Source organism: Nerophis lumbriciformis, linkage group LG17 (genome assembly GCF_033978685.3).
Source record: "Nerophis lumbriciformis linkage group LG17, RoL_Nlum_v2.1, whole genome shotgun sequence".
NCBI classification, from domain to species: Eukaryota; Metazoa; Chordata; class Actinopteri; order Syngnathiformes; family Syngnathidae; genus Nerophis; species Nerophis lumbriciformis.
This window is the reverse complement of record NC_084564.2, coordinates 8,939,012-8,957,500: the sequence shown is the minus strand read 5'-3', so window position 1 is coordinate 8,957,500 and position 18,489 is coordinate 8,939,012. Positions and strand designations below refer to the sequence as shown.

The following is an 18,489-nucleotide window of genomic DNA, read 5'->3' as shown; positions in this document are numbered from 1 at the left end:
AAGAAACTGACCTGTTTATTCAAGGATAAACACAAAATAGACAAAATTATACATGACAAACAGAAATGGCATCATTGAATTAGGGCTGGGCGATATGGCCTTTTTTTAATATTGCGATATTTTAAGGCCATATTGCGATACACGATATATATCTCGATATTTTGCCTTGGCCTTGAATGAACACTTGATGCATATAATCACAGCAGTATGATGATTCTATGCGTCTACATTAAAACATTCTTCTTCATACTGCATTAATATATGCTACTTTTAAACTTTCATACAGAGAAGGAAATCAAAACTAAAAAAATCACTATTTTTTTTCATACGGTGTTGATCTGGAAATGTTTGCCTCTGCATTTTGATGGTGTGGACGTGTGGCACCGAATGGAGATAAGCGTCTCGACAGACGTTACAATATTTGAACAATGATGACGAAAACTGTTTTCTCTGTCGTTTCCGTGTGTCGAAAATTGTTATGCGCTTATTTTTTTATTTGATTTTGTGCGTGGCATAGATTTGCCGTGCGCAGAGGACGCTTGAGCAGTGCGCAATTGCACAGGCGCGCACCTGAGAGGGAAGGTTGCTCGCACGGCTGCGCTAGCATCACAGCTAACGTTAGCCATGTTGCTACCTTTCTGCTGGGAGAGGGCGTATACGTATGTGACGTATGACGTGACAGTATGTGACATGTGTAAGAAGGTGCGCTTGCTGTCTGTGAGAGGGAGACACAGGAAAGAGTGAGAAGAGCCTGTCATGTAATGCCAGCAGCTAAAAGCAACTGCGTGAGAATCCACAGACCTGTGGATGTGTTGAAGGTGTGCTGGAAAATGCGGAACGGAAATTAGGGAGCAGCAGAACAGTGGAATGTATTATTTAAATCGGTGCGTTGGAAAACACGGACCGGAGTTTGTTTTTTTTAAAACTGGATCTGGATCGGCATTTTCCCATGCCTTGCCGATACGCATTTTTTTTGCAAATATCGGCGGCCGATCCGATCCAAATATCGGATCGGGACATCCCTAGTAGTAACAGACACCTTCATAACAATATGTAATATGTACAATATACACACTGCAAGTATATATATAATATATAACCTACTCAGTGGCCTAGTGGTTAGAGTGTCCGTCCTGAGATTGGTAGGTTGGGAGTTCAAATCCCGGCCGAGTCATACCAAAGACTTTAAAAATGGGACCCATTACCTCCCTGCTTGGCACTCAGCATCAAGGGTTGGAATTGGGGGTTAAATCACCAAAATGATTCCCGGGCGCAGCCACCGCTGCTGCCCACTGCTCCCCTCACCTCCCAGGGGGTGATCAAGGGTGATGGGTCAAATGCAGAGAATAATTTCGCCACACCTAGTGTGTGTGTGACAATCATTGGTACTTTAACTTTAACTTTAATGTAATAACAGACACCTTCATAACAATATGTAATATGTTTATATACACACTGCAAGTATATATATAATGTAGTAACAGACACCTTCATAACAATATGTAATATGTTTATATACACACTGCAAGTATATATATAATGTAGTAAAAGACACTGCAGGGTTTCCCGGAGCGCTTTATTGTTAAGGCGGCCGCGAAATTTTTTTTTTTTACTGTAAATTAAAAAAAAAATGCAATTTTACAGTAACATTTTGGCACTTGAGCTGCCAGTTTGTTTGTTTTTTACCGCAAATAAACAACTGTAGATTTTTCGGTGCCAAAACGACACCACAGATTATTACAGTAAAAAAAGTTTTTAAAAATTCATTTCGAGAAAAATGCTGTAAAAACCACAGTAAATTTCACAATTTTACCATGAAATCTATTGCTACTTTTACATGTGCTTTAAAATCATTATTATTAGTATTTTTTTATATTTAAAAAATGGTTTGAATGTTTGATAATATATTTTTGCATAATTACACAATATTTAAGTTAACATCATTTGCGGTTACATGGAGTACATATATATTTTTCTCCCAAAAAAGAAAGAAAGAATACATTTAGTAAGAAAAGTTACAGTACTTTATTGATAATTATTATTTCCAGGCTTTCGAGGGCCAAATAAAATGAATTGGCGGGCCACATCATTTCTATTACAATTGTTGACCTGAAATTAGAGAGGAAGGTCATCAGGCGAGCAAACGGGTTTGTAGGGGGAGGAGCGAGCTGTGGTAACGTACGGTGGCGCTTTGACACACACGAACGGCAAAAAGAGACATTATTATTAGAGATCAACCGATATGTTTTTTTCAGGGCCGATACCGATTAATTAGTCAAAGAGGCCGATAACCGATAATCATTTGCAGTTAAAGTTATTTAAACATGAACAGTGCATCTGGAAAATATTCACAGCGCTTCAGTTCTTCCACAGTTTGTTACATTATAGCCTTACAAAATGCAATACATTCAGTTTTGTCCTCAAAATTCTACACACAATACCCCGTTTTTTTTGTATTTTCCAAATTTGATATAACTAAAAAAAAAAAATCACATGTACATAAGTATTCAAAGCTTTTGCTCAATACTTTGTTGATGCACCCTTGCCAGCAATTACAGCCTCAAGTATTTTTGAATACGATGCCACAGGCTTGGCACACCAAAAAAAAAAATTTTACCATAAAAAACATTTACAGTAATTAATATACTAAAATTTTGATGTGAAAACATTGCAACTTACCATTTTTTTTTATATTTTAGTTTAAAATGAATGTATTAATAAAATGCATTAAAGAATTGTGCAATGATAGTATTCACTGTTAGAAGCGGCCCTCTAGGGCCAAACATAACTGCGATTTAGCCCTCAGTGAAAACGACATTGACACCTCTGGATTAGATGAAGCTGCATGATCCCTCCCCGTCTTTCTTTATCTGCCATTGTTTAATTACGGAAAGAAGCTAACTATACGTTTTGTGTACATTTATAATCACGTATTATGAATTATTACTTATTTAGGATCAATGAGATGTGTTTTATGCAAAAAAAATAAAATTTCGGACCTAAAACCATCGCACTTTCTAGTACATGAATGTTGGCTGATGACTATGCGGTGATCCGCCATTGAACACTAAACAATTATTTTAATGAGCATGTGAATAGCGTCTGTCAGCGTTGTTTCGCGTTATCCCCTCGTGGAACTACTGCAGCTTTGAAGCCAAAATGCACGCTCGGCATGTTTGAACGACGTCCTCAGGATGACACTGCAGACTGAAGAGCATACAAGGCCTCCTACCTCCTTTACGTCTTTAAATATCCGTGCAAAGTCCTCATTGATGGCCAGGCTTCGTCGCTCGATGTCCCCCCGCAGGTTCCTCCGGGTGCGCAGGCTGTTCTCGGTGAAGAACACGGAGAGAGCCGTGAGAGCCTCCAACATCTCCTACAATCCCAGCAGCACAGTGGAAAACTTCAGGTGGATGGCGAGTAAATTGGACACGTTCTTTCCTGGCGGTTCAGGCCACAAAATACACTAAAGTGAGTAAAGAGGTGTCCAGACTACTGCCCAACGACGTGGTCATGAGTTTATTCATAAGGAATCTTATTAATCACATTAAAAGTCTGATGAATTCAATACTACTTTCTGTCGCCATCTAGTGGACTACATGAGTCATTCAGGTCAGTTACCTTTAATTATGCTATTATTTTAACCATGCGCGGCATTTACTTATACAACCTAATGCAAACAACCTTCCCTAGTCATGGTGCACAATAAAATTAAAAAAAACTCCAACTAACGTAAAATGTCAACAGACATGGTCACTGAAATTTGTGGATATTATCAAAAATGTCCATTGTCCATAAAACATTATAAATTACATTTAAATCAATCACAATGCATGATGGGAAAAATACAAAACACTCTCTCCACCCTTATCCATGTTTGGCGCATTTTAGCTGCTTGATATTTCTGGTGGATTACACTATGTTACGGAGGTCGTCACGAAAATAAACAAGGTAGGAGTCAAACTTTCACTCTTAATATCCAATTATATTAATTATACATCCATTATATTAATATAATATGTACTTACACACACACAAACAGTTACTTTACATGCTTTCGGGCCTCGACCAAATATTTTCCAGTTCAATGCGGCCCCCAGGTCAAAAAGTTTGGACACCCCTGGTTTAGGACATAGGACAGGGGTGTCCAAACTTGTTCCAGCAAGGACGGCATACAGAAAAATTGAAGGCTGTAGGGGCCACTTTGTACTTTTTTGTACAGTCAAGATCCTATAAACAATTTGAATTATTTCCTGTCAAGACCTCTTGTTTTCCATTCCGCTTCCTGTTTGCCGCCATTTGCCACCACTCATCTGGTCTGAGCGCTGGGACTGGAACATTTTTGCTTCGTACCTCAACGTTGTACCTTTGCTCGCTGTGCTGTGCGCTTTATACACCTGTTTGCCATGTGCGCACTTCCCAGCTGCACATCTTTTTGTAGCGTAACATTTTGCTAGTAAAGAGGGCTTTTTTTTCCTGCACTTGCCTGCCATCTCTGCATCCCGGGGTGCATGCATACACCGAAACATATCAAAAAACAATACAACGTAGTCAAATCAATTATTAATGATAATAGATAATAATACATTTTATTTGGCATAGCGCTTTTCAGAGTACTCAAAGACGCTTTACAGGATAAAAAATTAAAAATATAAAACAGTTCAAAGTAATAATATAAAATACAGGTAATATAAAAGTAGTACATTGTAAAATACATAATAATACAGGACATTTACAAGACGGGACATTACAGGACATAGAACACTAATCACTGGTTAAAAGCAGATCTGAATAGGTGTGTTTTGAGAAATCTTATTTATTATTGGTATGATTATTACACAAGGGCTATAGCACATTTAAAGTCTTACCACATTGTGCAAGAAATGTGTACATTTGTAGAAGGTCAACGGCCATTTTAGTTTTCAGGTACCAATTTTGGGGGAAATTGGTCTGGTTTCATTTTACTTTGTCTAGTGCTTTCCAATCAAAACCGTGTTTATTTTGTTGTACCTTTGCTCGCAGTGCGCTTTATACACCTGTTTTCCATGTGGGGGTTAAACTATGGAATTCTCTTTACAATGAGATAAAAGACTGTAAAAATATATTCCAATTGAAAAAAATATATAAAGACAGAACAATAATATCATATTGTTATTGTTACTATAGAAATGCAAAACACTATTTTGTATTTCTATAGTGTTTTGTATATTGTACAGGATTGCTTATTATTTTTATTGGATAGTAGTCTGTTTATTTCAATTGTTAGTTTTTTTTCTCTATTGCCTGTTGTGTAATTTATTGTATTTTATTATTTATTTATTTTTACCCCATATTTGTTCCCACTACCGCACCTTAAGTTGGAGTCCTTAATCTTGTTATATGCAAATATAATGACAATAAAGTCCATTATATTCTATTCTATATGGGCAGTCATAAGTGTTTACATTTTGCTTTATATTTATTAATTTTACTTATTTTCTTGTCTGGTTTTGTATTTGTTTTGTATTGTTCGGTTTGTACTTCATGAAGTTTGCACTAGTTGTGTTTTTTTTGTTTAATTACATTATTTTTGGATGCATTTGTTTGGTTTGTATGCTATCCATTAAGTAAGACTACGTATTATGTTGAAGGGGACAGGAAAATATAAGATTTTCTTCATCATGTTCCTTCTCAGGCATTGGTGTGTAAATGTGTGTTTAGTTGCTGAGGTTTAATTGTCTATTGATCAAAAATGCACATCAATGAAGGACATAAATCCAAAATGAAATGTGTGCACATCTTTTTTAAGTGCTACCTGCATTTTAATAGTAGAGAAGCCTTCTTTTCTGCACTTGCCTGCCACCTCTGCCTCCCGGGGTGCATACATACATCGAAACATATCAAAAAACAATACAATGTAGTCAAATCAATTATTCTTACTTATTATTAGTATAATTATTACACAAGGGCTATAGCACATTTAAAGTCTTACCATATCGTGCAAGAAATGTGTACATTTGTAGGTCAACGGCCATTGTAGTTTTCAGGTCCCATTTTGGGGGGGAATTGGTTTGGTTTCATTTTTCCTTTGTCTAGTGCTTATTCTGTTGTACCTTTGCTCGCTGTGCGCTTTATACACCTGTTTTCCATGTGTGCACATCTTTTTTTAGTGCTACCTGCATTTTAATAGTAGAGAGGGCTTCTTTTCTGCACTTGCCTGCCACCTCTGCATCCCGGGGTCCATACATACACCGAAACATACCAAAAAAACAATACAATGTAGTCAAATCAATTATTCTTACTTATTATTAGTATAATTATTACACAAGGGCTATAGCACATTTAAAGTCTTACCATATCGTGCAAGAAATGTGTACATTTGTAGAAGGTCAACGGCCATTGTAGTTTTCAGGTCCCATTTTTGGGGAAATTGGTTTGGTTTCATTTTTCCTTTGTCTAGCGCTTATTTTGTTGTACCTTTGCTCGCTGTGCGCTTTATACACCTGTTTTCCATGTGTGTACATCTTTTTTTAGTGCTACCTGCATTTTAATAGCAGAGAAGCCTTCTTTTCTGCACTTGCCTGCCACTTCTGCATCCCGGGGTGCATACATACACCGAAACATATCAAAAAACAATACAATGTAGTCAAATCAATTATTCTTACTTATTATTAGTATAATTATTACACAAGGGCTATAGCACATTTAAAGTCTTACCATATCGTGCAAGAAATGTGTACATTTGTAGAAGGTCAACAGCCGTTGTAGTTTTCAGGTCCCATTTTCGGGGGAAATTGGTTTGGTTTCATTTTTCCTTTGTCTCGGGCTTTTACCATGAATTGATTTACGTGGACCCCGACTTAAACAAGTTGAAAAACGTATTCGGGTGTTACCATTTAGTGGTCAATCGTACGGAATATGTACTGTACTGTGCAATCTACTAATAAAAGTGTCAATCAATCAATCAATCAATCAAAACTGTGTGTATTTTGTTGTACCTTTGCTCGCTGTGCGCTTTATGCACCTGTTTTCCATGTGTACACATCTTTTTTTAGTGCTACCTGCATTTTAATAGCAGAGAGGGCTTCTTTTCTGCACTTGCCTGCCACCTCTGCATCCCCGGGGTCCATACATACACCGAAAAATATCAAAAAACAATACAATGTAGTCAAATCAATTATTCTTACTTATTATTAGTATAATCATTACACAAGGGCTATAGCACAGTTAAAGTCTTACCATATCGTGCAAGAAATGTGTACATTTGTAGAAGGTCAACGGTCATTTTAGTTTTCAGGTCCCATTTTTGGGGGGAATTGGTTTGGTTTAATTTTTCCTTTGTCTAGGGCTTTTACCATGAATTGATTTACGTGGACCCCGACTTAAACAAGTTGAAAAACGTATTCGGGTGTTACCATTTAGTGGTCAATCGTACGGAATATGTACTGTACTGTGCAATCTACTAATAAAAGTGTCAATCAATCAATCAAAACTGAATTTATTTTGTTGTACCTTTGCTCGCTGTGCGCTTTATACACCTGTTTTCCATGTGTGCACATCTTTTTTTAGTGCTACCTGCAATTTAATAGCAGAGAGGGCTTCTTTTCTGCACTTGCCTGCCACCTCTGCATCCCGGGGTCCATACATACACCCGAAACATACCAAAAAACAATACAATGTGGTCAAATAAATTATTCTTACTTATTATTAGTATAATTATTAAACAAGGGCGCTATAGCACATTTAAAGTCTTACCATATCATAATACCATAAATAAAATGGTATAATGTGGAGAGGTTTAACACAAATAAGGCAAGTGTTTTATTCCCGTGTTGAGTTGCGAGTGTGCAATTAGCTACCGCTAGTTTAGCAGCAAGCTAGCAAGGGAATAAACTTACCTTGTCATTGTCAAGCCGCGTCTCTAAAATTTTATTCAGCTTCCTCGACAACGGGTTGTTAGGCTGGGGAGTCACGGTGGTATTTTGTAGGGCAGAAGTGGCATCGGCAGTCAAGTCTACCTTCACGTCAGCCATTATGTACACAGCCTCTTTCCACGTCAATGTTGTGGTCCGTGCAGAATGTATATCCGGGTAGGAACAAAAAAAATACGACTTCCGCTACGTGATTGTTTGTTCAAGAGATGGGATTGATTGATTGATTGATTGAAACTTTTATTAGTGGATTGCACAGTACAGTACATATTCCGTACAGTTGACCACTAAATGGTAACACCTGAATAAGTTTTTCTACTTGTTTAAAAACCCAAAACTGATGTTTTGAAAAAGACTGTAAAGCAGTGGTTCTTAACCTTGTTGGAGGTACCGAATCCCACCAGTTTCATCTGCACATTCACCACCAAACCCTTCTTTAGAGAAAAATAAAATGTTTTGTTTTTTTTTCAAATTCAAGACAAAGTTATATGTTTTTGGTAACACTTTAGTATGGGAACATATTCTAAGTAACACAGACTTAATTTAGAGTTATTTGGACACTAGGGGAACATATTCTAAGTAACAAAGACTTAATTTAGAGTTATTTGGACACTAGAGGAACATATTCTAAGGAACAAAGACTTCCTTTAAAGTTATTTGGACACTAGGGGAACATATTCTAAGAAACAAAGACTTCATTTAGTTATTTGGACACTAGAAGAACATATTCTAAGTAACAAAGACTAAATTTAAAGTTATTTGGACACTAGGGGAACATATTCTAAGTAACAAATACTTAATTTAGAGTTATTTGGACACTAGAGGAACATATTCTAAGGAACAAAGACTTCCTTTAAAGTTATTTGGACACTAGGGGAACATATTCTAAGAAACAAAGACTTCATTTAGAGTTATTTGGACACTAGAAGAACATATTCTAAGTAACAAAGACTAAATTTAAAGTTATTTGGACACTAGGGGAACATATTCTAAGTAACAAATACTTAATTTAGAGTTATTTGGACACTAGGGGAACATATTCTAAGTAACAAAGACTTCATTTAGAGTTATGTGGACACTAGGGGAACATATTCTAAGTAACAAAGTCTTAATTTAGAGTTATTTGGACACTAGGGGAACATATTCTAAGTAACACAGACTTAATTTAGAGTTATTTGGACACTAGGGGAACATATTCTAAGTAACAAAGACTGAATTTAGAGTTATTTGGACACTAAGGGAACATATTCTAAGTAACAAAGACTTAATTTAGAGTTATTTGGACACTAGGGGAACATATTCTAAGTAACAAAGACTTAATTTAGAGTTATGTGGACACTAGGGGAACATATTCTAAGTAACAAAGACTTAATTTAGAGTTATTTGGACACTAGGGGAACACATTCTAAGTAACAAAGACTTCATTTAGAGTTATTTTGACACTAGGGGAACATATTCTAAGTAACAAAGACTTCATTTAGAGTTATGTGGACACTAGGGGAACATATTCTAAGTAACAAAGTCTTAATTTAGAGTTATTTGGACACTAGGGGAACATATTCTAAGTAACACAGACTTAATTTAGAGTTATTTGGACACTAGGGGAACATATTCTAAGTAACAAAGACTAAATTTAGTTATTTGGACACTAGGGGAACATATTCTAAGTAACAAAGACTTAATTTATAGTTATTTGGACACTAGGGGAACATATTCTAAGTAACAAAGACTTAATTTAGAGTTATTTTGACACTAGGGGAATATATTCTAAGTAACAAAGACTCAATTTAGAGTTATTTGGACACTAGGGGAACATATTCTAAGTAACAAAGACTTAATTTAGAGTTATGTGGACACTAGGGGAACATATTCTAAGTAACAAAGACTTAATTTAGAGTTATTTGGACACTAGGGGAACATATTCTAAGTAACAAAGACTTAATTTAGAGTTATTTGGACACTCTGGGAACATATTCTAAGTAACAAAGACTCAATTTAGAGTTATTTGGACACTAGGGGAACATATTCTAAGTAACAAAGACTCAATTTAGAGTTATTTGGACACTAGGGCAACATATTCTAAGTAACAAATACTTAATTTAGAGTTATTTGGACACTAGGGGAACATATTCAAAGTAATAAAGACTTAATTTAGAGTTATTTGGACACTAGGGGAACATATTCTAAGTAACAAAGACTTCATTTAGAGTTATTTGGACACTAGGGGAACATATTCTAAGTAACAAATACTTAATTTAGAGTTATTTGGACACTAGGGGAACATATTCTAAGTAAAAAAAGACTTAATTTAGAGTTATGTGGACACTAGGGGAACATATTCTAAGTAACAAAGACTTAATTTAGAGTTATTTGGACACTAGGGGAACATATTCTAAGTAACAAAGACTTCATTTAGAGTTATTTGGACACTAGGGGAACATATTCTAAGTAACAAAGACTTCATTTAGAGTTATGTGGACACTAGGGAAACATATTCTAAGTAACAAAGACTCAATTTAGAGTTATTTGGACACTAGAAGAACATATTCTAAGTAACAAAGAATTAATTTAGAGTTATGTGGACACGAGGGGAACATATTCTAAGTAATAAAGACTTAATTTAGAGTTATTTGGACACTAGGGGAACATATTCTAAGTAATAAAGACTTAATTTAGAGTTATTTGGTTAGGGTTAGGGTCAGGGTCAGAGGGTTAGGGTTATAATAAGGCCATGCCGAATAAGGCATTAATAAGTACTTAATAATGACTAGTTGAGAGCCAATATGTTACTAATTTGCATGTTAATAAGCAACTAATTGATAGTGAATATGTTCCCCATACTAAAGTGTTACCATGTTTTTTTACTGGTGCACAAAATGAACCGTGCATGAACATCACCTTGTTCAAACAACAAAACCAACACAGTGCATAAACTCACAACAAATTACACACCTGCAAACCAGTCAGCGATAAGGAGAAGTTTGTATTCACACGATGAGTCGGGTGTGTTTTGACCTCCGCCGGAACTCCTGAGCCCGACTCAGCCAACCCCTAGGGTTCGATCGAACCCAGGTTAAGAACCACTGCTGTAATGTATCGGGCAATCACTTACTGGAATCCACTTCCACAATATCTGGTATCAATCACCAGCATAGTGGGTTTTAAAAATAGACTAAGAGGAGAAGTATTGCGGAAAGAGATTATTCTAGATTGTACCTAATGTCATGACTGGTTTTATTGATTATTGACTATTTTATTGATTATGGGACAAGCAGTTGTAAATGGATGGATGGTACTTTTTCGTCAATTATTGTTTGTCTTTGGTACACTAATGTGTATATTTTAGGCCATTGTTTCTTTGTTTTATTTTTGCAAAAATATATATATATATTTTTATATTACTCTTTTTATCTTTGGTATGAACATTATTATGTAAAGTCGAAGTTATTGTTTTTTTTATTTTTTTGGTTCTTTGTTGTTGCTATTTTTGTATTACAATATTTTATTATTTGATTTTGTTGTACTGCATTGTAATCTTTTGTTTTGTGATTGTGTGATGTTTTTTTTTGCCTGGACCCCAGGAAGAATAGTCTCCACTGCGGTGTAGATTAATGGGGATCCTTAATAAACTAAACTAAACTAAGTCAGGGTCCACGTTAATCAATTCATGGCACAAATATATACTGTCAGCATAATACAGTCAAATATATACTATCAGCATAATACAGTCAAATATATACTATCAGCATAATACAGTCAAATATATACTATCAGCATAATACAGTCAAATATATACTATCAGCATAATACAGTCAAATATATACTATCAGCATAATACAGTCATCACACAAGTTAATCATCAGAGTATATACATTGAATTATTTACATTATTTACAATCCGGGGGTGGGATGTGGAGGGGGTTGGGGGGGGGGGTGTTTAGGATGGGTTGATATCAGCATACTTCAGTCATCAACAATTATATCATGAGAGAAATGGACATTGTAACAGTGTAGGTCTGACTTGGTAGGATATGTACAGCAAGAATAAGTATATACATTTGATTATTTACATTTGATTATTTACAATCCGGGGAGGTGGGATGTGGTGGGAAATATTGGCAAACATTCACTAGTATCAGTTATACGATAAAATGTGGATCAGAATAATTTAATTTACACAAATGTTACTCTATTGGTGGGAATTATTCCAAAACAATGGCAATAATCGTATTTTTTGTTGTGTTTTTATTGTAAACTTCCTATTAAGCGGCGCTATATTTCAATGCTTTGGCAGTGACATCACTAGTTTGAATTTTCCCTCACCTAAAAAATGTGTAGCATATTAACAATATATATTTTTTTTTTAAAATACACAGAAAGTAATTACAAATATAATGCTTAAAAGGCTATAAAAAGTATAAATAAAACAAAACAAAAAAATTGAGACATAATACAAATGCGCGTATTAAACTGTACTCCCATGCTTTCTGTGTGTACGCTTGATCTACTACCATCCATCCATTTTCTACCGCTTGTCCCTTTTGGGGTCGCGGGGGGTGCTGGAGCCTATCTCAGCTGCATTCGGGCGGAAGGTGGTGTACACCCTGGACAAGTCGCCACCTCATCGCAGGGCCAACACAGATAGACAAACAACATTCACACACTAGGGCCAATTTAATTTAATTTAATCTACTACCCTTTAATATAATGAACCCGAAAAGTGAATCCATATATATATATATATATATATATGATTGGCAACCCACCTCCAAAGACATGCACCTGGGGATAGGTTGATTGGCAACACTAAATTGGCCCTAGTGTGTGAATGTGAGTGTGAATGTTGTCTGTCTATCTGTGTTGGCCCTGTGATGAGGTGGCGACTTGTCCAGGGTGTACCCCGCCTTCCGCCCGAATGTAGCTGGGATAGGCTCCGGCACCCCCCGCGACCCCGAAAGGGACAAGCAGTAGAAAATGGATGGATGGATGGATTTCAGACCCAGGGGGATTCATATCACAGAAGAAAAAACATACTACAACAATAAAACACAAATACAAGAAATATAAGTGGGAATAAAATAAAAATAAAAATTGTATACAAAAAATAATAATACAGAAGAAAAAAAAATAAGAAAAAAAATACATTTTTTGTTTTAATATGGTTTCTGTAGGAGGACAAACATGACACAAACCTCCCTAATTGTTATAAAGCACACTGTTTATATTAAACATGCTTCACTGATTCGCGTTATATAGCATGTTAGCATCGATTAGCTTGCAGTCATGCAGTGACCAAATATGTCCGATTAGCACTCCACACAAGTCAATAACATCAACAAAACTCACCTTTGTGGATTCATGCACAACGTTAAAAGTTTGGTGCACAAAATGAGACAGAAAAAGAAGTGGCATAAAACATGTCCTAGAAAGTCGGAGAAAGTTATACATGTAAACAAACGACGGTGAGTTCAAGGACCGCCAAAACTAGTAGGACAAAACGGCACTCGCCAAATACTCGAATTAGGGATGCCCGATAATGGCTTTTTGCCGATATCCGATATTCCGATATTGTCCAACTTTTAATTACCGATACCGATATCAACCGATAGCGATATATACAGTCGTGGAATTAACACATTATTCTGCCTAATTTGGACAACCAGGTATGGTGAAGATAAGGTCCTTTTCTAAAAAAGTAATAAAATAAAATAAGATAAATAAATTAAAAACATTTTCTTGAATTAAAAAAGAAAGTAAAACAATATAAAAACAGTTACATAGAAACTAGTAATTAATGAAAATGAGTCAAATTAAGTGTTAAAGGTTAGTACTATTAGTGGACCAGCAGCACGCACAATCATGTGTGCTTACGGACTGTATCCTTGCAGACTGTATTGATATATATTGATATATAATGTAGGAACCACAATATTAATAACAGAAAGAAACAACCCTTTTGTGTGAATGAGTGTAAATGGGGGAGGGAGGTTTTTTGGGTTGGTGCACTAATTGTAAGTGTATCTTGTGTTTTTTATGTTGATTTAATAAAAAAATTAAAAAAACGATACCGAAAAAAAAAAAACGATACCGATAATTTCCGATATTACATTTTAAAACATTTATCGGCCTCAACATCTCTAACTCGAATCAATGAAGCATGTTTAATATAAACAGTGTGCTTTATAACAATTAGGGAGGTTTGTGTCCTGTTTGTCCTCCTACAGAAACCATATTAAAACAAAAAATATATACATCTTTTTCCATTTTTCATACATTTTTGAAAAAGCTCCAGAAAGCCACTAGCGCGGCGCTAAAGAGCCGCATGCGGCTCTAGAGCCGCGGGTTTCCGACCCCTGGCGCTAGCTACAGTATATGTACATATTGGCATACTTGCCAACCCTCCCGGATTTTCCGGGAGACTCACGAAATTCAGCGCCTCTCCCGAAAACCTCCCGGGACACATTTTCTCCCGAAAATCTCCCGAAATTCAGGCGGACCTGGAGGCCACGCCCCCTCCAGGTCCGCATGGATTAATGTTGTTGTAATATATTGAGTTGGAGGCAATAAACAGGCGAGGGGATGAAGTACGTCTCTTTACTGTAGACTTCAGAACAGACTCACACACTTGACGTCAGGTGCGCAACACCACGTAAATCGTTGGCCAACCAAAAAGTAACCACAGTACGCTATAGCCAACATTCACCAGGAGATGGCAACAGACAAACTGCACTGTGCGCTGTCTCTGTCCCACTTGATATATATATATATATATATATATATATATATATATATATATATATATATATATATATGAAAATACTGCACTTTCAGTGAATTCTAGCTATATATATATATATATATATATATATATATATATATATATATATATATATATATATATATATATATGTATAAGAAAATACTGCACTTTCAGTGAATTCTAGCTATATATATATATTTATATATATATATAAGAAAATACTGCACTTTCAGTGAATTCTAGCTATATATATATATATATATATATATATATATATATATATATATATATATATATATATATATATATTTATCACATATATATATATATATATATTTGTTTTACTATATATATATATACTGACCCAGGACACGTTGGGAAGACTATGTCTCCCGGCTGGCCTGGGAACGCCTCGGGATCCCCCGGGAGGAGCTGGACGAAGTGGCTGGGGAGAGGGAAGTCTGGGCTTCCCTGCTTAGGCTGCTGCCCCCGCGACCCGACCTCGGATAAGCGGAAGAAGATGGATGGATGGATGGATATATATATATACAGTATATATATGTATATGTATGTATGTATATGTATATATATATATATATATATATATATATATATATATATATATATATATATATATATATATATATATATATATATATATATATGTATGTATATATATATATATGAAATACTTCACTTGGTGAATTCTAGCTGTAAATATACTCCTCCCCTCTTAGCCACACCCCACCTCCCGAAATCGGAGGTCTCAAGGTTGGCAAGTATGACATATTGCATCATTATGCCTCATTTGTAGGTATATTTGAGCTCATGTAGTTTCCTCTTAATTCAATTTATATCTCATGACACACTATCTATCTGTATGTAATATGGCTTTTAATTTTTTGCGGCTCCAGACAGATTTTGTTTTTGTATTTTTGGTCCAATATGGCTCTTTCAACATTTTGGGTTGCCGACCCCTGATATAGTGTGTCGAAAGGCGACGTCTGCGTTTTACGAGACGTCCGTGAACCCGTCGCGCAAGGACCGCTTGTACCCGGGGACCCGCCCCCAGGTGGGCGTGGCCTGCATGACGGCTGGTCCCCTCTCAGATCCTCGCCGATCCACGGCTCTCTCTCTCTCTCCCTCTCTCTCTCTCTCTCTCTCTCTCACACACACATTTGTCACCCGCGGCTCCACATGAACACCAGGACCAGGACCAGGACCAGGACCAGGACCAGGACCAGCCTGAACCTTCTCGACCGTCGAGTTCGTCGTGTTTGGATGAGGTCAAAGTGACCATCTGAAGGAATTATTTTCTCCTGCTTTTCCTGGGAAAAGTTTCCAGCGGGAGCGAGCAGCGGGAGCGAGCCGATGGGAAGAACTTTGTTCCGGGTATCGTTCCACATGTAAGTCCTGCTTGTTGATATCACCAGTGGGATCGATATTAACATTCCGATGGTGTGAGCACTGCGATGATTCCACGTCAGTCTCTTCCTTGCGGGCGATGCTGCACTTTCACATTCTTACACGATATTTATCATCGCCGATGTGTTCCGTTATCGTGCTGTAATGACTCCTTAACTAACTATCTTTTTATCAAGCAGCGTCATTTATTGTCAGGGGTGTCCAAAGTGTGGAACCGTGGGCCACACTTTGGACGGCGCATTCTATAAAATTGTTACTAAAATATTGCTCTAAGAATATAATAATGAATCAAAATCAATGTTGTTAGGAATTACTGACGTATTCAAGGCTACTAAACCGTCACTTCACTTTGAAATATTATTTTGCTTAAAATATTGCATATTTTGTGTGTTTGCCATATAAAAAACACGTTTTATTTGAGAAAAAAAAGGGTATAACACAAACAAATAGAGATGTCCGATAATGGCTTTTTTGCCGATATTCCGATATTGTCCAACTCTTAATTACCGATTCCGATATCAACGGATACCGATATATACAGTCGTGGAATTAACACATTATTATGCTTAATTTTGTTGTGATGCCCCGCTGGATGCAAAATAAATCAACTCAAGTTATGGAAAAAAAATGCCAACTTGGCACTGCCATATTTATTATTGAAGTCACAAAGTGCATTATTTTTTTTTAACATGCCTCACAACAGCAGCTTGGAATTTGGGACATGCTCTCCCTGAGAGAGCATGAGGAGGTTGAGGTGGGCGGGGTTGGGGGGGGGGGGGGTAGCAGGGGGTGTATATTGTAGCGTCCCGGAAGAGTTAGTGCTGCAAGGGGTTCTGGGTATTTGTTCTGTGGTGTTTATGTTGTGTTACGGTGCGGATGTTCTCCCGAAATGTGTTTGTCATTCATGTTTGGTGTGGGTTCACAGTGTGGCGCATATTTGTAACAGTGTTAAAGTTGTTTATACGGCCACCCTCAGTGTGACCTGTATGGCTGTTGACCAAATATGCATTGCATTCACTTGTGTGTGTGAAAAGCCGTAGATATTATGTGACTGGGCCGGCACGCAAAGGCAGTGCCTTTAAGGTTTATTGGCGCTCTGTACTTCTCCCTACGTCCGTGTACACAGCTGCGTTTTAAAAAGTCATAAATTTTACTTTTTGAAACCGATACCGATAATTTCCGATATTACATTTTTAAAGCATTTATTGGCCGATAATATCGGCAGTCCGATATTATCGGACATCTCTACAAACAAACAAACAAAAACCATGAAAATAAAAATTATTGATGGATGGATATGAAGTTGATCTCGAGACATAAGTGCGAAAAGTGTAAAAAACAAAAAAAATATTTGGGGGGAAATATTGCATATTTTGTGTTTTTGCCATAAAATAACAGGGTTTTGACAAAAAGGCATAAAACATTTTATATATATATATATATATATATATATATGTGTGTGTGTGTGTGTGTGTGTATATACTGTATGTTGTATGTGTTCTATATATGTTGATTTAGAGATTTAAGGGTTGAAAGTAAAAAAATAATAATGTATGACTTATTTTTAAAAACTTTTATGAGTGGGGCCCTTTTGGATCCCCAATAATTTGAAGTGTCTTTTTTTATTTAAAGCTGTCATTGATCAAAAAATAATAATGAATTAAATCAATGTTGTTATATGAATTATTGATTAATTTAAGGCTCCAACTACTTCACATCAAATATTGTACTTTGACATTTTTTTTTAGGAAAATATTGCGCATTTTGTGTTTTTGCCATAAAATAAAAGGGTTTTGACAAAAAACATAATATAATATATATATATATATATATATATATATATATATATATATATATATATATATATATATATATATATATACATATATATACATATACATATATATATACACACACACACACCTACATCCATGTATTTATATTTATATGTCATATATATGTTGTATATGTAATATACCGTATATGTTGATGTAGAGATATAGGTGTTGAAAGTAAAAAAAATTAAATAATGTGACTTATTTATAACACTTTTATGAGTGGGGCCCTTTTGGATTCCCAAGAATTTAAGTGGGATTTTTATTGAAACTGTTATTGCTCAAAAATTCTAACGAAATAAAATCAATGTTACGAATTATTGACCTATTTAAGGCTCTAATTACTTCACATCAAATATTCCACTTTGAATTTGTTTTAGGAAAATATTGCATATTTTGTGTTTTTGCCATGAAATAACAGGGTTTTCACCAAAAAGCCATACACCATACAAAAACAACAAATTAGTATTAATGGATGGACCTGAAGTTGATGTCGAGATTTAAACTTTGAAAGTAAAAAACACAAACATATATGACTTATTTTAACACTTATATGAGT

General features: G+C 35.8%; 2 protein-coding genes across 4 annotated transcripts in view; one reads left to right on the top strand and one right to left on the bottom strand.

Annotated features, from left to right (window-relative positions):
* cog6 (component of oligomeric golgi complex 6) overlaps positions 1-18,489 on the bottom strand; it is a 231,261-nt gene that overhangs the window by 43,346 nt on the left and 169,426 nt on the right. For 2 of the 3 annotated variants that reach the window (XM_061972384.1, XM_061972383.1), the window contains exon 4: positions 3,233-3,376. In XM_061972384.1, coding sequence (XP_061828368.1) covers positions 3,233-3,373 — 141 coding nt within the window. In that variant the 5' untranslated portion in view covers positions 3,374-3,376. Of the gene's footprint in view, positions 1-3,232; positions 3,377-7,877; positions 8,059-18,489 lie in introns of those variants that run through there. The other variant, XM_061972382.1, reaches the window with a different exon arrangement.
* Positions 15,880-18,489, top strand: part of LOC133614437 (LHFPL tetraspan subfamily member 6 protein) — a 154,336-nt gene continuing 151,726 nt past the window's right edge. Inside the window, exon 1 of the mRNA XM_061972387.2 lies at positions 15,880-16,076. The gene's annotated coding sequence lies outside the window, so the exon portion shown is untranslated. The remainder of the gene's footprint in view (positions 16,077-18,489) is intronic.